Source organism: Spinacia oleracea, chromosome 2 (genome assembly GCF_020520425.1).
Source record: "Spinacia oleracea cultivar Varoflay chromosome 2, BTI_SOV_V1, whole genome shotgun sequence".
Taxonomy (NCBI): domain Eukaryota; kingdom Viridiplantae; phylum Streptophyta; class Magnoliopsida; order Caryophyllales; family Amaranthaceae; genus Spinacia; species Spinacia oleracea.
In genome coordinates, this window is record NC_079488.1 from 82,739,104 (window position 1) to 82,760,686 (window position 21,583).

The window sequence follows — 21,583 nt, forward strand, 5'->3', positions numbered from 1 at the left end:
AAAATATCAAAGTGTCTAAACTTATAACATCAGAAAATTACGGTTATGAAAGCGTATAATGATTTAAGAAAATAATCCAACAAATATTATACATACCGTTGGAAAATAATGTATAAACTTACATTGACGATGATGATTCTATTTAGATTTCTGTTGTTTAGTCGCGGTTTCCTTTGATTTCCATCAACAATTAGCAATGGTGCTGATAACGTATTATAAAAGTAGAGAGAAGGGGAGGAAGAGGAAGAGAGAAACTGTATGTCGGTTATGTATTATTCATCCATATCCATAGACATATACTACGTATATAATATATACACATACATATATTATATAGGGGTAAGGGTATAATGGGCATCCATCCTAATATATATTTTATAACAATAATAATAATAATAATAATAATAATAATAATAATAATAATAATAATAATGATTACAGTTTAATCAATATTTAAGCACAATATAAGTGTTTAACGTTCGAGAATTAGCTATAAGTACGTGAACTAACGTTGTAACGACTTGTTTAGTGACATGGGTGACAGATCTTGAACAATTTAATTAGATGAATACTCAACTTTTGTGGGGGGCTAAAATTACTCTGCAAGATTGTATGTATGGGAGTCAGGCACCCTAGACCATACTAAAGATCTGCCACTGAATGAAGGGAGGGGCTTGATGCTTGAACTTTCAGTTAACGACTTATTTTGAATTTTAGATGTAGGGGAATTGGAATCATTAGTTTAACTATTAATTTACTACAGAGATTGATAGCTCAGTTGGTAAAAGTTTTCATCCCGATTACAGGTGATCCTGAGATCGATTCCCATCGCCACTTTTGTGGCTCATTCGTACCAAAATAAATAAATAAATGAAAGTTAACTCAACAGTTTGATTCTCATTGGGCTCACTTATTCGCCCCAAATAAACCTTCCAACCACGCGTCCATAACGCTTGTACTACACTTTAAATGCCTTTCTTGGCATGGTGTACTAGCATACTCAATTTTTCTATAAATGTATGTCCTTAATTGAATAAGGTTTGGTCTTAATCCCCCCTCTTTAATGTGCAATTACTATTTCTATCTCTTTTCCTACTTTTCTTATTGACATCTTAATTCGTTGTAGATGCCTTACCGGCTTCTCCATTGGTAGTTGAATATGAACAATAAGGTAAGATTAAGATAAATACATTTTAAAGCTTTTGTTTGAGAAATTCATCATTCGTATGTGTTAGCTTATGTGATGTAATCTTATTATTCTGTACGAAATTAGACAAGACACGGATTGTGAATGAAAGTGTCAGATGACTATATACTTAACCATTCAAGTGACTAGCAATAAGATACTCTGAGTTGAAGTGGTATAATGCTTGATCAGTTGACATGCTAGCGAGGGACATACCCCTATTTCTAAGATCATGCGGTTAGGAATTTTCTTATCCTTCACTTCTAAAATATATACTCCGTATGTCAACAAAATTAATAGTAGACCCGATAAAATTGACATCTAATCGAATACCCAAATCGAGACTTAAAACTCTACCCAAAACATTGAGCATTTGAGCCTGGGTTAGTTGACCCGACCTGAACTAAACGTAATTGATAACAATGTGCCTAGTATAGTAATAACGAATATTTTATGGTAATAAGCATATTAATAATAAACCAAAAAAAGATCTGACCTAACATGACTTAACCCGGCTTAACCCCATCCAAACTCACCCAAACTAATCAACCCAATTTATCTTCACCTAAGTATAAATTGATCCAAATTGATTAGATCTAACCTTACCAAAATGACTCAGTTACCACTCTAAATTTTTATGTGGTGATTTTTTCCTCTGCGGGAGATGTCATTCCAATATGATCATGCAACTCATGCCTTTTCCTCACTCTCCAAAACAGAAAAATGTCGGCAACAACTTTACAGTAGACGTTACAGTTAAACAACCCCCACTCCACAGTCTCTCTCTCTCTCCTCGAGAAAAAGATTTGATTGGCAGGCACAAACAGCGCCCCCCAAAAAAATCAAATCAAATCACGCTGGATTCTCAGTCAAATTTCTTAATTCGTTTCAACTTCCCTTAAACCCTAATTTTTTAATTTTATTCTTCTTCTTCTTCTTCAAGATAACCCGCCATTCTTTTCTCTCTTTCAAATTGCAGAAGCTTTGAAATCACTCAAAAATCAGCACTTTTTAGCAGTGTTCAAAGCAATTTTTGCAAACAAATTGAGTTAATTGAAGCTTAGTTACAGAAACTGAAGTGAAAAAATGTCGTTTTTCATGGGTTTATTCATGGGTACTATAGTGGGTCTGTTGATTATCGTCGCTTTTGTTCGTTGTGAAAATGCCAGATCCAAATCTCGCTCTCAACTGGTATCTTTAACTAAATTCTATTAATTAATGTTGTTTTTTCGTCGAGATGGTAATTTTTGGTTTAATTTTAATTTTTGTGTTTTTTTTTCTGTAGGCGGCGACGATTGCGGCGTTTGCGAGAATGACAGTGGAAGATTCTAGAAAGTTGCTTCCTCCTCCTTACTATCCTTCTTGGGTTGTCTTCTCTAATCGTCAAAAGGTCCTTTTTTTTTTCTCCCTTTTTCTTTTTTAATTTTCATGTAATTTTGTTTTTAAATAATTAATTACTTAAATTTTGTGGGTTGGGATTTTCAGATGAATTGGCTTAATTCCCATCTTACCAAACTTTGGCCTTTTATTGATCAGGTAATTTATTTTTAATTTGTGTTATTAATTACAAAAAATAAATTAAAAAAAGTTTTTGCTATGTGATTTTTATTTATTTTTGTTATATACGTAACTTTAGGTGTCTATTGTTTATTGTTATTTATTAATTAATAGGCAGCATCAGAGCTAATAAGGGAATCAGTGGAGCCACTACTAGAGCAATATAGACCAATTATATTGTCTTCCTTAAAATTTTCCAAGTTCACTCTTGGAACTGTTGCTCCTCAATTTACAGGTACTTAATGTTGTTTTTGTTGTTATATGATTTTTGCTTCTCTAAATATTAGTATTTCATATGTGTATAATGGTGGCTTTCGGGCTCTCCTTGTGAAGTACTCCGTATATTATGAATATGGAGATTTGAAGTATATATGTAGCCAATGTAGGTACAAGGGGTGTGCACCAAGATGCAACAAAATCCATAGTACATAATATAAATAAGAACCCTTTATTCCTTTATCGCTTCCCCATAGATGGAGCGTGAGGATTACTGATTACAAACACTCAGAGTTGATCGAGGATCAAAAGAGCTTAAGATAGCCTTAGTGATTATATCCGTGTATTGTATACAAAGGTCATATGAAAGACATGGAATTTTACGTGACCAAGGACTGCTTTCTCGTACCAAAATGATTGTTCAATTCTGCATGTTTTCTGTGATGATGGATTGATATCCTTGGGTAACTAGAAAGGTCAACTGTGGTGACATCTTACACTATATTTTCCCGGTCACGTGGAGATTCTATGAAGTTAAAGGAGCAAGTTTTGAGTGCTACATGTTTTAGAAATGGCATCGGAAATCGCACTATATTTTGCCATGACACTAGAGTTGGATAGGATAGCTTGAGACTTTGAGGACTAAGAGATGATATTGTTGCTGAGGGAATCACAATGACCTGAAATAGAGTGATGGGTGTCAATGCAGTCACCCCGACTTCTGTCAGAATAGGCAGGTGATAGTGGAAACGAGATTTAGCCAATAATAAACTACGTCGTTGAGGTGAGAGGGCTTGAGAGGCATGAAGGACAAGAGTAGCTCAAGGGAAGAAATAGATGTCGGTGTACAAGGGGGGAAACTCGTCATGGACAACGAGGAAAAAATAGGTAGATGGATTGAATGAATGTAAGATGCTTGAAGAGGTGTGTTTTTTTGCATCAAACGTAAATGATGTGAATAATTATTATTTTTGTGAAGAGATCAAACAATGTTGACTGTGTTGGTTAGGAGGAAACTAAAAAGGGCACCCAGTGTGTGGACTTGGGAGCTATTTTATGAGTGATGCCATGTGGTGATTTGGGGACACGGAAGATGAGTTAGAAAGGGTTCTGTGGTTCAGAGATAATTGGGGGTGCTATAACGAAGAGTTTGTGTGTAAAACACTAAAGAATGGAGAAGAATGGTAATACATGCAGCTTCCAGCTAGTGCGGAGGAGGAACAAAGACATAGGAAGATTCCAAGTCATTTTTATTTGTAGTTCCTTTAAACAGCATACCTTCTTGAGAAGAAGAAAGGAAAATAGAAAACTACTTGTTTGATGAGCATGGTTCAGGGAAGGGGGTGTTATTTAATTCTTTGCGAATATTACATTGTTATGTTCTATTTCACGTACGAAATGGGTATAAGAATAGATTTATTAGTTACTTCGAATTTTTATTTGAAAGGATAGACCCAAAGAAAATGAATGGTTTCATCAAGAAAATGTATAACAACAACCACTTTGACATAAGACTATAGAAGCCTCAAATCACTAAGAGAAGTTTGAATTGGAATACTACAGTAGTATTAGAATTGTTATAGGCAGCTAAATATATTTCCTTTCCTGATATTGAAGCTATAAATTGATGGTATGCTCCTTTTCTTAAAAATATATTTCCTTCACTGACATTTGTCTCTCACATCTAGTACTAGTGATCTTCTACCCTAGATGTTTTTGTGTTGCATTATATGCTGCTGCTCCTTTCTTGAGTATTTGATACAACATGTATAGTGAAAGTTAGTGTTGGTTCTTCAGCTAATCCTTTTAAAGATCAAACTAGACTTTGGTGTAAACAAAGATGGGATAACTCTTATGAGTGCAGTGCACAAGGTTTAGTAGTGAATGTCCATTGAAGAAACTATGTAAGGACTTGATACTGCATGCTTTATATTCATGTAGTCGATTTAAAGCTATTCGAAGTGATGTATTTCTTATGGGACTTTTTGAGAAAAATAGCAAGATTCAGGTATAAGGGGTTGTTTGGTTCGCATGTTGGAAGGGGAAAAGAATCAAGAAAGGAAACAAGGGGAAAAGAATCAAGAAAGGGAAATTGTTACTTTTGTTTGGTTTGATTAGGGAATGAAATCCGTATCTTTCTTCTATGGCGTACACGGTAATGGGAATTGACTATGCTTTTTTCCTTCCTTCCCCACCAGGCATCAACTGTCCATCATCATGCCTATCCTAAGAGTTCCCCTCTCAACTTTCCTAGCCCATAATCTTCCTTTTCGATTCGTTCCTCTCCCCCTAATCCCTAAACATGCCTATATATTGCTCACATAGGTTAGCCGGTGCATTTGGATAATTTTGGCTACATACCAAGGCATTCATGCACGCGTACATGAGATAGAATTATGCCATGTGTGGGTAACTTCTATGCCTACATAGGCGGTGGACATGCCTTGGCAAAAGAAAGGGTGTTGGTACATATGACATGGGCAGTGGAACATTGGAGTTGCTAGGCATGGAAAGCGCCACATGCCCAAACTAAGGCACAACAATCGGGAGTCAGACATGCCTTGACAAAAAAAAGGGAGTTGGTGCATGGCACATGGGCACTGGAGCATGGGAGCTGCTAGGCATGGTAAGCACCACATAGACAAAGGGACAACGACCAGATCATACGCACAATGCTCGAGCGCTGGGTACACGACATGTAGGTTCTAACCACGTAGTAGTTTAATTTTAAAAGGTGTAAGGTGCACATGCAAGGCTCAGGCGCGTGCCTTTTGGATATGAGGCGCAAATAAATTTCTAAAAATTCGGTATAGAACAAAAACATCACTATATTAGTAATGCATAATGGACAAAATGAAGCACAATTTGTTACCAACATACCGCTAAACGACAAAGTACTTATTAGAGACTTCTCCTTGGTGATAAGTAGAAAGAAAAGAAAACACAATAGTTCTTCAAGCTTGATAGGAGGAATCCTAAATTACCAGTACTCAATATCACTATCGTCATACACATGCCTTTTCCTTGGTAATCCTCATCTCCACCAATGTCCTCTTCCATCTCATCATCTTCATCCAACAACACAACACAACTCTCTGATATGTTTTGGGAGTGATGATGCTCTAGTGGCATACTTCCTCATTTTCTTACCCACTTACCGCTTCATTTGTTGGTTTGTACGTTAATTGTTTTGCTGCCTATAAGATGAATGGATGAGTGGATGTAACAAGGTGGGTGTTTGAAATGACGTCTCCTATATGAATAATTCCCCCAACTATTCCCTTGTTTTTATTGGTTGTTGGTCAAAATCCACAAGAAATAATCTCAACAACTCATCCATCCAACATGTTGGTTCATTAATGAAACATAACTCCATTCATTTGAAAACTATGTTGGTTTGCAATGGTGTGTGCGTGATAATCATTTATGTAGTCTGTTTTCATTGGGTTGTTAATATTTTTGATGCATGTATGTTGGAGTTAACAAGGTGGGTACTTCAAATGATGTCTCTTATATGAATTCTCAATGGAACCTTCATCATACTATTTTCCAAACAATTCGCCTATTTTTCCTAATTTCCACCCTATTTTCACCTAATTTACCCAATAATAATAATTATTTTAAAATGAAAAACAAACATGTTTTTATAAATATAAGTTTGGAATCATGCACATCCAACTATCCAAGTCATGCATGAACTTCCCAAAACCTTTCTGAAAATAGCAACACATGACCTCACGGGCACCCCGCGAGGTCCCAAATCATGTATTACCCCTCCCCATATTTTTTAAATATTTTGTAGACGTCTTTTCCTATTTTTAGGATTTTTCCCATGCTTCCCTCTATTTTCCCCCGTTTAACCCTTATTTTCCCCATTTCCACAAAAGTAAAATTTATTATTTCCTATAAAAACCCACCTATTATTACTGTATTACAATAATATGGCAATAAGATGATTTAAAAATTACAAATTTTCTCTCTCTCTCTCTCTCTCTCTCTCTCTCTCTCTCTCTAATGAATAGGTGTTAGGTTAGGGCTGTTACACACAGAAGAGTCTGGTGCTGGTGTGGGAGTTGGCGGTGGTGATCGCCCGGTTAATAAAGCAGAGCCACAAACCCATGGCTAACTCACGAGTAGATGTGCCCATTTATGGCCTAATTCGAGCACTCATAAGCTCAAATTTGGGTTTTGGTTGCCGAAATCGACCACGATAGTTGGATGTTACCATATGCATGTTCGTATAACAATTTACATGCCCGTCGGCAACACCTCCAACTTATGGAACATTTTTCGGTTGGTTTTTATTCAATTGTTGAACATATTTGTTGACTGTAATGGTGGCGGATCGGTGGTGCTAGTGGTAAAATAAGTTACTAGATATGGTAGTCAGCAGTTGCCGATGGAACCGTAGAAGTACAAGGCAGTGTAGTGTTGCCGTAGAGTGGATGGGAGTTGTAGAGGAGAATAAGGGAAAACTAATGTCCCAGGGTAGGGTGGGGAATCAATATAGAGTCGTTTCGGGGAACTTCAAAAAGATAAAAAAGCGGAAAGGGAATGAAAAGAGAGGGGTACCAAACAGCCACTAAGGGAAATAAGGGTTCTAATTGCCTTTCCTTTTCTTCATTCCCCCCAACCAAACAGCCCCAAAATTTAGAGGTGTAAGTCAAGATTTATGATTGTAGGCTGCAGAATTAGCTGCTAAATTTTCACATCTTGTAAACAATAATATAGGTATGTTTATTTGAAGGTATAGTATTAAATATTGATGTTGGTGTGGTTGCTTTTGATCTTTCAGGTGTTGCTATCATTGAAGACGAAAGTGAAGGTGTTACCATGGAGTTAGAAATGAACTGGGATGGAAATCCGAGCATCATTCTCGATATTAAGACTAGGCTTGGTGTATCGCTTCCTGTGCAGGTATAGCAATATGTTCGATTTCTTTTAAAGAGGCTGGTCAGCCGTTTGGTTGTGAAAGCCTGTGTTTGATATTTACTTGTATGTTTTGATATAATATTCTTTCTATTTGTTTATGTGCTATTTTAAGAATAGTCAGCTGTTTGGGTCCTATTGAGAATCTTTCAAGGTTTTCATAACTATCATTAGTTCAATCTCATAGCCCTGTGTTGGACCTTAACTAAAAGCATGTAAATGCATCTGCAAATATTTGTTACTATGCAGACATTCTTCAGAAGTAAAATGTGTTGGATAGAGCCAATTTGTGAGAAGTGAAGGATGCTGTCATGAAAAATCTTTTGCAGCCTTTTTATAGTTATTTACTTATTTTTCATTAGCTGATTTAAATGAAAGTAGTAATGTTGGCTATGATGCAAGTATTGAGACCTCTTTCTTGGAGATTTATTGGTATTCTTGATGTAGGTAAAAGATATCGGATTCACAGGTGTATTCAGGCTGATCTTTAAGCCTTTAGTTCCAGAGTTTCCAGGTTTTGGAGCTGTCAGCTTCTCTTTGAGAAAAAAGGTAAGTCACTGCTGAAAATTTTCTTGCCTTTGTGACAAATTGCGGAGAATAGTTCCAAAACTCAAAACCATGGATCATTGGCCTCATGGCTTTCGGAATAACTTTAATAAAGCAACTGCATTTTATTGCATTTTCTCTGGCTAAACTAGCGCAATATTGTATGTGTTCAAAACTATTAAACTTTAGCATGTAATACTCATTATCTTTTTGGAATTGGGTGATTTTATATGACGTGGTGTCAAGTGCAAACATACCTTTTTTAGCTTGAGAGTTTCGACTAGCTTCCTTTAATTACCTTGAAGGGGGAGTGGTTGTTGAGTTGTTGACTGTATTAAAAATTCTTTTTAGGTAAGCCTTGAAGAAGCTTTCCCAGACTCTTCTAGCAGCCAATGGAAAATGTTGACCTAAATAGAAGGGAAGTAGTTTGTCTTGGGAAGGGGGGGGGGGGGGGGTTGTATGCTTGTATCATGCTGCGCCCAAGTTTGATTGCTTCGACAAAATCCATAAACCATGCTCATCAAGTGATGAAACCCAAACCCGTTTACAGATGACTTCCGTTTGATGAGATGAACTAAAATATTAGGTTTGGAGGAAATGAAATGTTTTAGGCTGCCAAAGAATATTATTTTTTACTTGTTTCTGGTGTGTGCACACAATTTGATTCCCATGCTTGCTTGTGTCTGTTGTACAGTTTCTCACTAGTAGTTTGATACTTTGTCGCTGCAGAAAAAGCTGGATTTGACTCTGAAGGTTATTGGTGGAGACATTTCTGCAATCCCAGGGCTGTCTGATGCTATTGAGGTTTGGTGATTTTATTTTTTTATTGTTATTTTAGTTATTGTAGTCTTGGCTGTACGATATTAGGTGCTGAAACTGGATTGTATGCTTTTGAAGTGCTGTAGCTGTATGTTTTGCCTTGTCCCTTCTCATTTTTGAAGTGCTTATTTTAGTTATTGTAGTCTTGGCTGGAAAATAAAAAGCTGGCTGTCCCTTCCCAGGACAAAATCATTTGTATATGGCACCAGCTTAACTTTTTATTTTCCCTCCTCTTGCGTATGTTCTTCCACTGGACAAATGATTTTGTCTGATGCACCTTTGGAGGTACTGGTCTCTAGATAACATGTCCGTAATAATTACAGAATACCATGTAGTTAGAATCATGCTATAGGCAATATTTGTGGATATTCAGACGTATAGGCTAATCCTTAATCAAATTAGTCCTCTAGAGAAATGACCCGTGTATTGTGTCAGTAAGTAATCATAAAGATACAACGAGTGTTTACAAGGAAAAATCTAGCGGTCTGGCCAACTTACTGCCACTTGCCCGTGTTGGTTATCCTGAATTTGGATATGTGGGGTGTATCCAATGAGATCTTGGGTGACTTGGTAAGTTGGTATGGCCGCAACTTTTCTTATTTGCAACAATAAATAGTAGGAGATTCAGTCTAGGTTCATGCTAATGCTAGTAGTGTTTCAAAGTTTTGGTGTTCTAGGAATCTAGTGGTACTGAACAGAATATTCTTTTTTCAAATGTGTTTGTAACCCCTTCTCATTTTTGAAGTGCTGTAGCTGCTATGCTTTGCCTTGCATTTCTCATTCATGCATGGAGTTTCTCTTTAGATGAATACAACATCACTATTGCTTGTGCAGGGCACAATAAGGGACGCAATTGAAGATTCTATCATGTGGCCTGTTCGGAAAATCATCCCCATTCTGCCTGGGGACTATAGGTACACAACAGTGATTATTTTATAGAGCCATAGTATTGATGTTGGAATACCATATTAATTTGCAATATCTGTATTCATCAGTGACTTAGAATTAAAGCCTGTTGGGATGCTGGAGGTGAAGCTTGTGCAAGCTAAAGAGCTGACAAATAAAGATCTGATCGGAAAATCAGATCCCTTTGCTGTTTTATATGTACGACCCACACGTGATAGGACAAAGACCAGTAAGACAATTGTAAGTAATTTCACATCATGTCTTTGGGTTTTTTTTTTTTCAATTTTTCTTTTACTTTAAACGGAGTATATTTTAATGTTTAGGAAGTATACATTGGATTAATTTATTTTCTTGGATCTTCAGAATAACCAGTTGAATCCAATCTGGAATGAACACTTTGAATTCATAGTTGAAGATAAATCTACCCAACACTTGGTGGTTAGAATTTATGACGATGAAGGTCTTCAGGCGGCTGAACTTATAGGCTGTGCTCAGGTCCAGCTAAAAGATCTTGAGCCTGGTAAAGTGAAGGATGTGTGGCTCAAACTAGTCAAAGATTTAGAGGTTCAGAGAGATGCTAAAAACAGAGGGCAGGTAAAAATACAATATCCTTTCCATTAAAAGTTTTTAGTACATTATTTTTCATAACCAGATCTTGGACAATGACTATTGTGACTATTATCTTAGCTATAGTTGTTCGAAGTTATTGGAATTTAAACTTTGAATGTCATACAATACTAATATATTAAAAGGCGTTTCTCCGGAACCCCCTCATGCACTGGTTACGCATTCTTTTGTAACCTAATAAGTATATGCATTCGTATGAATGTGAATCAACGATCGAGCCAATTATTATCAATGCCTTTTTCTTCACACGAATAAGGATATTTGAGGATCGAAAAAAAAGGTTTTGAAAAGTGATGAAACTGCCTCTCTACATTTTAAACACTACATGTGATATTAACAGTAACTAGGTGAAGGTTCACCGTGGGACACGCTAGTAAGAAAGAATATGTTTCTGCCATCTTTATGAGTTGGACTTGGAGCTACTCTTGGATAAAATTTCTGTTTTGATTTGTGATGGACTGAGAAACAACCTCTCTGCAATGGCAGGGGTAAGGTTGCGTATGCGCAACCCCCCCCCCCCCCAATCCCGCCTGTTGCGGGAGCCTCTTTGAGGCAATGGGGTAATGATGATATTGAAATTTGTGATTGACTGAACCAAGCAGCTTATTAACTATCTGCCACTTCTTTATCGCAAATTGACTGCAGTTCCTTTGATTTTAATCATCGATCTTAAATTGTCTATCTGTGATTACAAGTGTATAGCAGGTGTAGTAGCTTGATTAGATGTTTGTGATTGGCCTAGTTGTACCTGTAAATTATTGACTATGATTCCAGTAGTTTGCACAAGATTGGATCTTTATAAACCATTTTCTTGTTCCACCGACAAACATAATGGCTGTACCTGTAAATTATGGACTATTTTTTGATCTTTAATGGTATCATGTTGGATGGTTTTAGGGCTGTAAGTGAATTAATACACTGGAATAACTAGTGAAAACATCGCGAAACATATTAACAAGCTTAGTGTGAGCACCTTGGTGTTCAATCTGTTTACTTCCATGAACAGCTAAAAAATGTAATTGATATGTACTCCTTGCTTTTTCTCAATGTTTGTACCGTCTAATAAATCATTGTGTTGGATACTTGAATTTTTCATGTGTCTTACTAAAAATTTCATGCGACATTCTTTCAAAAGAACAAGAAAAAACACTTATGTATTGAACCATAATATTTTGTCCTAATACTTCATCATTACCTTGAAATAGTTCAATCTGATTCACTCAATGACAAGTAAGCTTAAATAGCAAAATTCTATTTAGAAATAAGTGAACGAACTATAAACGCTGAAGCTTGCAGTTTGTTTTATGTCTTCTAGAGGCCATGAAGGGCATGATATGCTTCATTCAGAATCAGAAGTTTTTGTGTTACTTGGTCAGCTTGTAAAGCTTTCCGATTCAGGGATAGTAGTAATCAAGCATATTCTTACTGTTTGATGTCTCTTTGTTTGTTCTTCATAATGGTTGTTTCACTGTCTTTTGTAGGTACACGTAGAGCTTTTATACTGTCCTTTTGGTGCAGAGAACGGTGATGCAAATCCTTTTGCGGCCTCTATGACTTCTTTGGAGAAAGTTCTTAAAACTGGAGAAGATGGGAATCAAGAAGTCGAAAATAGCACCAGTCTTGCTCCGAAGAGAAGGGAGGTTATTGTCAGAGGAGTGTTGTCTGTAACAGTGATTTCCGCTGATGACTTGCCTGCAGCAGATTTAATGGGAAAGTCAGATCCTTATGTGATACTTACTATGAAAAAATCTCAAACAAAAAACAAAACTAGAGTAAGTGTTGGATGACCAAATACAGGATTTATAACTCCTTTATGTTTTTATCTGCATCCCTATTTGGGGGGTGCGTATGTCGTAGTCAATTATTTTTGTATTGTGATATGTTGCTAAGAGATAACATTCCCATTAACTATGATCCTAATAGAAAAGCTTACGTGTAACATGATAATTTTGTGCTCTCAGGTTGTGAATGAATGCTTGAACCCAGTATGGAACCAAACATTTGACTTCCTTGTTGAGGATGGGCTTCATGACATGCTAATGCTGGAAGTATGGGATCATGACACATTCGGGAAGGTACTGATTTCTTTTCATCAATAATCTGGAAAATAACTTGCTAGAAAAAAAAAGCTTAGAAATTGATTTTGAAGTCAAGAGTGAACTAAGAAGTTTATTTTTATTTCCCCTAGCAAATGGTATAACCTCTGAATGATATTTTCCTGAAATCTGCAGGATTATATGGGAAGATGCATCTTGACATTGACGAGGGTTATACTTGAAGGGGAATATAGAGAAAGTTTCCCGTTGGATGGAGCAAAAACGGGTACTGTGAGTTTGTTTTTGAAATGGTCGCCTCAACATGTCTATCGTGACTAAGAAACTTGAGATTCGGCTGTACATTATATATGCTGCTGCTCCTCTGAGTTTGTACAAAAGGGATCAGCAAATAGAAGTTGCATCGAAGCAAAGTAAACATTTGAATTTTGTTATGTCCCTCCAGCAGCAATAGAGTGCTGTAAACTGTGTAAAGTTGTTTATTTGATGTAAATTGTTGAAACTTGAAAGAAAAAAGTGGCAGTTTTGTTCCTCGAATTCATTCTTTCTCTGTCCTTCCCTTAATATTGGGGGTACATACCGCCGCAATACAATGAAAGGTATGGAATAACCTTGCAATACAATGAAAGGTGTCCCATTGTCATATAAAAAAGTTTGGAATTATCAAAACCATGTTTGTCAATTAAAGGTATGGAATAACCTTAATTCAACAATATACGTTTGTAAGGAAATCACATCATTTAAGAAGCGAATTTGACCGTTTTAAACACCCAATATGCGCGGAGGATCCATAGGAAAACATATGAGTCTCTAATCTTGTCGCGTTTGAAATGTTCAAAATTGAAGGCGAACTAGGTGGTTCTAAGCATCCAATATGTTCCCGGGGGATCTACGTGGTATATATAGAAAACATTCGGGCCTCTAATTCGAGTCCTCAAATGTCCCAAAATTGCCAAAATTAAAGGCTATAATTACACCATTTGGATCAAATTTGGAGGTTGCAGGACTCGGTAACAGAAACTCCTAAAATTTTAGGAATGTTTCCTATGGTCATATAATGGTGTTTGAAATCATAAAATCCCACTTGTTGGTCACTTAAAACCATTGTCTTGATTCGACAACATGCATTTTTAAGAAATCGGCTAAAATGTCAATTAAAAGAAGAGGTATATGGTTCTAAGCACCAATTCACTCAATATGCCCCCCGGGGACCCTTGGGTTATATGGGAAGCATCCGAGCCTCTTACCTTTTCGAGTCCGACCAAAATTGAAGGCTATTACTATTCACCGTTTTGACCCAATTTGGAGGTTTTGGGACCCGGTCTCGTAATCTTCCTCAAATTTTGGGGAACTTACCCAATTGTCATATAAAGAAGTTTGGTAAAAAAAAAATCAACATACTTGTGGAATACCCCGATTTTTTTTTAAATTATAAATATACTAGATTTTAACCCGTGCGATGCACGGTTTCTATTAAATTGTTACGTTAAAATAAAACTCTTATATATATATCAACTGCTATATTTTATATATTAGATTAGATTGGTTTTTTATATATTTTGGATTGAATTTCATTTTAGATTTATTTTTTAATTATTATAATGTTTAATTTTGGATGAAATTGTATATAAGAAATATTAATAATTAATTAATAAAAATATCTACGTGGCACCTACTTTTTTTATCTACGTGGCATTCGATTTTTTAATTCAAAAATAATTTTAAAGTCTTTTTTTTATTGGCCGAAACCATTAGATTTCCTACGTGGCGCTCTAGTATTGGATCAATGTTTGATTTTAGATTGAATTTATTTTAGATTAGTGTTTGATTTTGGATGAATTTTATTTTAGATTTATTTTTTAATTATTAGAATGTTTGATTTTGGATAGAATTGTATATATTAGTAATTAATTAATTAATTTAAATATCTACGTGGCACCTAATTAATTATCTACGTGACACTCAATTTTTTTAATTCAAAAATAAATTAGAAATCTTATTTTTAATTGGCCGAAACCATTAGTAATCCTAGGTGGCGCTCTAATATTTCGGCAAAAATGCTTCCTTTATATATGTATATTAGATTTATTATATTTATAAAATATTTTTAAGTGAGTTCATTAAAATTGCATTTAAATATTTATTTAAATGTATTTAATTAGAAATAATAAGCTTGGGAGAAAAATATTTAATAATAAATTTTTTGGAGGAGAAAATATTTTAATCCGCAAGTTTAAAAGAGAATTAGGGGTCATGTCATTAAATTTAAAATCAAAGGCACTCCCGTATTTTGCATCATTAAACACAAGCCCAACAACCTATAAATAGGAAGTTCCCCATCAAAAACCTCACAATTACAAATCCCTAAACTTTCCTCCCCCTCTCCCCTTCGGCTTCTCCGTGTCGTGCTGCGCTCCGCATCCTGCCACACCGCACAACATCAACATCGAGCAGCAGCCAACACCCGCCGCTCCTCCCCGCCCTCGCTTGCCGCTCGCCTTCGTCGAGCCCTTTGGCCGGCCGGTATATTTTCTCCTTCTTCCCTTTTTTTCTATTTAACTGCTTTAATAATAAAAGAAATATTTCTTTTATGTAATTAATTAGATTTTCAAATTTAATATTATGATTGAAATAATATTTTGATTGTGTTGAGTAATTAAATTTTCAGATTACATAAAAGTATAAAAAGCTTTGATTTTAGGGTTTTAAAGCATGTTTTAATATTGTTTTATGCTAGGATGGATTTCTAGTTAAATTATTGGGATTAATTAGCTAGCATAAAAGTTTAAATTTTCGATTAGTAGGTGATTTTTAAAGTTCATAATGTTGCTGGAATTTTAAAGTCTAGGTGATTAATATTAGTTTATTAATTTATTATAGGGGGGAATTTCAAATTGCTAGTTAATTCTAATTTATGGCCCCATACATTAACTACTCAAGGTACGTACATATCTAGGGAGATTTTAATACATGTATTGATGAACATGTTGAATGTGGATTGATTATATAATTCGTGTTTACTTAAGTAGTGGTTTATGTTTGTTGAATTAAATAGCAAGCATGATTAGTCAAATTACTTTATGTGTGTACTTTTAATTACATGCATGCTTAACAAGTGAATACATGTTGTACTTTTAATTACAATCATGTCTAGGTTTTTTAATCATGTTTGTACTCCTAATTACAAGCATGTCATTTAATCGTATTAGTATGATTAACTACAAGCATCCCATTTAATCATAATCATATCCCTTACTTTTAATTACGTGCATGTCAAGTAAAGTTCACCATGTTCGTACTATTAATTACAAGTATAGTCAAGGTTTAAATTGTGTCTTATGGCATACCTCTCATGTTAATTCAGTCATGATGGGTCAAGGAGGATTAATTAATTAATTAAAGTCAAGTGTTCGTTGATCACATGTCTTTAAAGAATATTAAAAAATAATTGTTTAAGTGTTGAAATATTATTTGTTTTATTTAATTGAGTCGTGAGTCGGACTTTAAATAAAATATTAATAACGTAAAGTGAACGAGGATAAGCTCAAAAACTCTTGGATGTATGCACCTCGAGTATGTACATATGGGGGGAGTACATAGGTGTACCCCGTGGCTTCTACCGTAATACAAGTCGTTGTATTATTTATTTTGTGTAGGAATTCCGTCACGTTTGGTTGTTATTTTAATTAGTATTTGGGTAACTCCCAAATGCTAGTCCGTTTTGGACATAACTAGGCAAGAAACTCATTCGATGCTTAATCCAATTATTTAAAGTTAATTTAATTAGTAGAGTTAGAATTGGTTCATGTCAAGAGTCAAGACTTGTTATTTTATTTATTCTATTCATGTTGAATTAAGTTTAAGGATGTGGCTTTTGCATGTGATATTTACTATTCGTTTAGAGTGAAGCATGTTTGGTTTTAATTGCTTAGTTATGACTTGCATGTACTCAACATTGCTGATTACGTGCTTTATGTTGTGTTTGGTCATGGCCTATTTTTTAATGACCCTGCGACGATCCATCATTGCACTTGCTTGAGCAGTTTAAACATGACCTTATAGGAGTTACTTGCAGGTGAAGTAATGTCAGCATTCGAGATTGTGAATGTTGAGAGTATTTTAGTTGCATGGTTTAATAAACCCTGTTTTAATAAATGTCTATACAATAATTTTCAATAGTTAATGATTTTAATTTAGTTTGGATTTAAAGTTGGATTTTAATCAGGGTCTTTAATGGTTTTGAATTGTAAGGAGACCGTGTATTATTTATGTCGAGTTTTAAAAGTTACTACCTCCGTTTTATAATTATCTTTACGGTTACCGTTTGCACAAATATTAAGACAAAAGAAGGAGAATGTGGGAAAATGTGGAAGAATATAATAAAATATTGATAAAGTAAAATGAATGCGTAAAAATGTGGGTGGGTGTAAGAAAAAAAAATGAATAAAGCAAGGGAAAGTGATTAGGAAATTGTAAATGTTGTGGGGTAAGAGGGGTTAGATTGTAAATGTTTATGTCCAAAAATAGTAAAAAGCATACATTATGAAACAGACTAAAACGAAAAGTTTAAAGATCATTTTGAAACGGAGGTAGTAATTATTAGTTGCACTGTGTTATTCTGGTACGAGCCTTAGCCATTATCACGGTGACAGTAATATTCTAGTAATTTCTTCTATTTAGTCAAAAAAATAGTTTTATAAAAGCAATTAAGAAATTATTAGGGTGTTACAATACTAGTCTCTTAAATCCCTGGAATAGCCTTGCTTCGACAACGTGCATTTTTAAGAAAATCGGCTAAAATGTCATTTAATAAGCGAATTAAGTGGTTCCATGCTCCCAATATGACCCCTAGGGACCCATGGGGTATTTGGGAAGCGTCCGGACCTCTAACGTTTCCGGTTTCCGAAAATATCCAAATTTGCCAAAATTGAAAGCTATTTTAATAAATTGAAATATTATTCACTATCTTTTACCAGATTTGGAGGTTCCAGGACCCGGTCTTAAAATCTTCTCAAATTTTGGAGAATGTTTCCCTGGTCATATAACGAAATTTGGAATAATAAAACCACTTGTATTCGACAACATGCGTTTTAAAAAAAAAAATCAACTAAAATGTCATTTAAGAAACAAGTAGACGGTTGTGAGAAGTAAGCACCCACTATGTGTCTATGCCCCCAGGGATCCATGGGGTACATGAGAAGATCCAGACCTCTACATTTCCATGTCCAAATTAATTTGCTAAAATTTTAAAGCATGCATGCGCTCTATCTAGCATAACTCCTAACCGAGAGTCCAATCGAGGTGATTATTTTAATCCCCCTTATTTATAAGAGTAATATGTAGCCATAGTGGGCGACTAGTATGATGATTCACGGATATGCTTGTTAACAAGAAAAATCGAGGGTCGTACCTTGGTCTCCGGTGCTCCTATTGAGGAGATTTTTTTTCAAGATCTACAAGACATAAACTCCCATAAGGGGTTTGGCTCGACGGAATCGCCAAAAATGCTCTAGCATATACTTAAAGTGCTATTTTTAAAACTATCAAGGAAAAATTGCTTACTTATGGCCTTGGTTAGTTTCATTCCCACATTGTTGAATTTTTTTTTAAGTATGGAGATTGTAGGCACTTGCTGAGCCCCATGCTAGGCGAGATGGTATGTGTAAGCATTTGATGAGCTCCGTTTTTGGGCGAGATGGTGTGTGTAGGTCGTTGATGAGCCCCATGTTGGGTGAAGAATGGTTTATGTACCAATGACTTTGATATTTTTCTTGTTTGTACACTATTCGCCTAGAGGGATAATGATCTAGTGTTAGACGAGTTGTGGCATGATTGCTTTCATGAATCATTGGCTTAGAAAATGTTTTTAAGTAAGGAACATGTTGTGCATAGTTCACTTGTTAGAGGGCCAATGTGTCCCATGATTGGACGAGCGATTGCATAATTGTTCTCATTTTTCAATGACTTAAAAAATGTTTCTGAATATGGAATCAAAAAACCTGAACCAAATTTACGATTAACAGATCCAATCTAGGGCTGGATTTTTTTAAAATTAAAATACTCAAATGAAAAATACGGGTAACTAGAACCAAACCGAGTATCACTCAGGACCAGATACATTCAACCTTTTATGACTCCACATACATTCCCTTGAGTTTATGGATATAGTTTACAGTAGGAAAAATAACGACCTACTAGTTGGTTACTCAAAGGCATGAAATCACCTTGATTAACAACTTGGTTTTGTAATGTTTAAGATCTTAAGCAGATGATTCTAATAACCAATATGTCTCATAGAGTTCAATAGGGTGTATAAAAAGCATGCAGACCACTAACCTTTCAGGGTCATAAAATCCAAAGTATCAAAAATGATGGCTACAATTTTCCCGTTTAAAACAAATTTGGATATCTGGGGACCTGGTTTTGGAAACTCCAACTAGTACTTGGGAGAATGTATCTAGATGTTATGTAAAGATGTATGGAACCATAAATAGCTACTAGATAGTCACCTAAGGCCATGTTTGGAAAAACTAACAATAGTGGATAAGTTTTAACAGGGTCGTCTTAAACTTTTCAGAGGCCCTGTTCTAATCTTGTCCAAATCTTAAAAATGGGGCCCCTAATATTAAAAAAAAAATTGCCTTATCGGCTTTTCCTAATCTTTAGCTTCAAAACAAAAGAAGGAAAAAAAATTCGTAAGCCAGTAACGAATTAATATAGGTACGATAAATTGAAATTACAACAACAAAAATAATAGGAATTCACGGAAAAAATAGCAAAAAATAATTTGTAATAGCATAAATTTTGTAATTAACAGTACCATCAAAAAATTGAAATTAACCGAAAAAAATCAAATATAATTAGCTAAAAAATCTAATTTCTTTGCGAGTAAGCACGAATTCACCAAATTAAGAAGTATAAGAACTTCCCCTCAAAAAAAAGTATAAGAACTTAATAAGCACAAAAAATCTGAGATAAAAATTGTAATTAAGCACGGAAAAAAAATTAACAATTGATTAATCACAAATAATCTGAGATAAAAACAACAATTGATTAAGCACAAAAAATTAAGAAGAAAACAACAATTGATTTGATAAATAACAATTAAAATAAAAAAATTGTTAAATTTTCGCAAATTCAATTGTAAAATAAAGAAATCGGAAATTCAATTGTAAAATAAAGAAATCGAAAATTCCATTGTAAAATAACGAAATTAAGAAGAAAACAACAATTGATTTGATAAATTCGAAAATACCTTTGCCTCTGTAAATCTTGTTCTTCATCTTCAACAAATCCCATTGGGTAAAAAACTAAAAATCTAGCCGTTTGTTGCGAAAAATTGGTTCCATTGATAGCAAAATCTTTGTTTTTTCGGTCAAATTGAATATTTGAAGCATCTGATGTGAAATTTGAGTTGAAATTTGAAAATAATTTTTTTGGAATTGAGAATTTGGAATAGGAAAGAAAAGTAAATTAGGGGAGATGAATCATGAGTGATTGAATGGAGTTTGGAGTGTGAATCTTGAGGAAGGAAAGTAGGAAAACTAAACTTGGGAAGTTGGTGAGGTGATTGATTTACCAATTCCCAGGAATTGAATCGTTGAACGTGACTCGCTGAAGATGAAGATCATTTTCTTTTTTTTTTTAATAGGTAGGTTGGTCTTTTCGAAATGGGACCTTTATTTTCTGGTGGCCATGTGCTGTTGACCAGGATGCACAAGGCCACCATCGTTTTAGCAGTTAGGTAGCTTATAGCTGCCAACTAGTAGAATGGTTAGGTGTCTAAGTTGGGTCCATAATAGTAGAATTTGACTTATTAATGGTCATAACATATTTATTGCACTTTTAATAATATTTATTTATTAAATTAAATATGTTTATTACCGAGTATATTTTATTAAAGATCACATGACTCACGTCTTATTAAAGAAGTGCGAAAACAATAACGTTAAGTACATTGTAAGATTAAGGGCACATGTGTCATACTCGCACATTGCTCGTTCGAATCCCTAGACCTCAACTTTTACCACTAAGTCGTTACTTAAACCGCTAATTTGCCAAACACCCACCACCGCTACTTTAACGTACCACTACCTTTGAACATGGCCGAAGTGTTGTAGATGAGAGTAGAATGCCTAACCAGTATAGGTTACCGCCTCATATCACATTTGCCAGTAAAGTCAATCAGGAAGATACCATCTGTGATATCTTTAGCAACTTCTATCGCAATTATTAACTTGAATTTGGAAGCATTTTAGCAGAAACTCATCAAGATTGACTCAACAAAACTGAAATTGTGATTTCTTTAGCCATTTTAAAAGGTGAAATGTTTATTATCCTGAAGCAGAAGGTATGCATATTCAGAACAGAATGTTCTCTCATCAGAGATTTATTTGACATGCCAGTCTTCGTTTGAAAGTACAGGCTGCTGTCGTACTCCTGGTAGTGATGCTCATCGCCTTTTTCTAGATAAATGTCAATCTTTTTTACTCTATCTTTAAGAAATTTGTAGTAATCTGTCAAATAATATGTTTTGTGCAATTAACAATGTATTTGAAATATAGTCAAATACATGAATTAAAACTATCTACATTTTCAGCAATTCCGCAAAGCTACCATGAACAATATAACCTACGGAGTCTATCCATCAGACATCTCCATCCTCAAAACAAGAATTGGTCTCTCATCCCCTTAAACAAAACATCAAAGAACAAGGAAAAAGGAAAGAAACAAACACACACAC

The 21,583-nt window shown here is 34.9% G+C and overlaps 1 protein-coding gene and 1 long non-coding RNA gene across 2 annotated transcripts; both read left to right on the top strand.

Moving 5' to 3' along the window:
• Positions 1 to 1,795: 1,795 nt before the first annotated feature.
• On the top strand, positions 1,796 to 13,377 carry LOC110800111 (synaptotagmin-5). Its single transcript, XM_022005407.2, has 13 exons — positions 1,796 to 2,377; positions 2,472 to 2,576; positions 2,672 to 2,722; positions 2,858 to 2,978; positions 7,755 to 7,876; positions 8,336 to 8,437; positions 9,164 to 9,238; positions 10,088 to 10,167; positions 10,249 to 10,399; positions 10,523 to 10,753; positions 12,268 to 12,558; positions 12,748 to 12,861; positions 13,018 to 13,377. Exons 1-13 carry the CDS (start codon positions 2,273 to 2,275, stop codon positions 13,159 to 13,161), a joined length of 1,692 nt encoding a protein of 563 aa, XP_021861099.1. The 5' UTR covers positions 1,796 to 2,272; the 3' UTR covers positions 13,162 to 13,377.
• Positions 13,378 to 15,160: 1,783 nt separating this feature from the next.
• On the top strand, positions 15,161 to 21,580 carry LOC110800107 (uncharacterized). Its single transcript, XR_002536545.2, has 3 exons — positions 15,161 to 15,363; positions 15,721 to 15,780; positions 16,884 to 21,580. It is a non-coding gene; the product is annotated as an uncharacterized lncRNA (long non-coding RNA).
• Positions 21,581 to 21,583: the final 3 nt, after the last annotated feature.

Excerpts from the sequence above, each read along its gene's own strand:
- LOC110800111 (XM_022005407.2), top strand. The coding sequence starts at position 2,273 with ATGTCGTTTTTCATGGGTTTATTCATGGGTACTATAGTGGGTCTGTTG. Across the intron at positions 2,979-7,754 it reads TGTTGCTCCTCAATTTACAG|GTGTTGCTATCATTGAAGAC; the intron begins GTACTTAATGTT and ends TTGATCTTTCAG. Across the intron at positions 12,559-12,747 it reads AAACAAAAAACAAAACTAGA|GTTGTGAATGAATGCTTGAA; the intron begins GTAAGTGTTGGA and ends TTGTGCTCTCAG.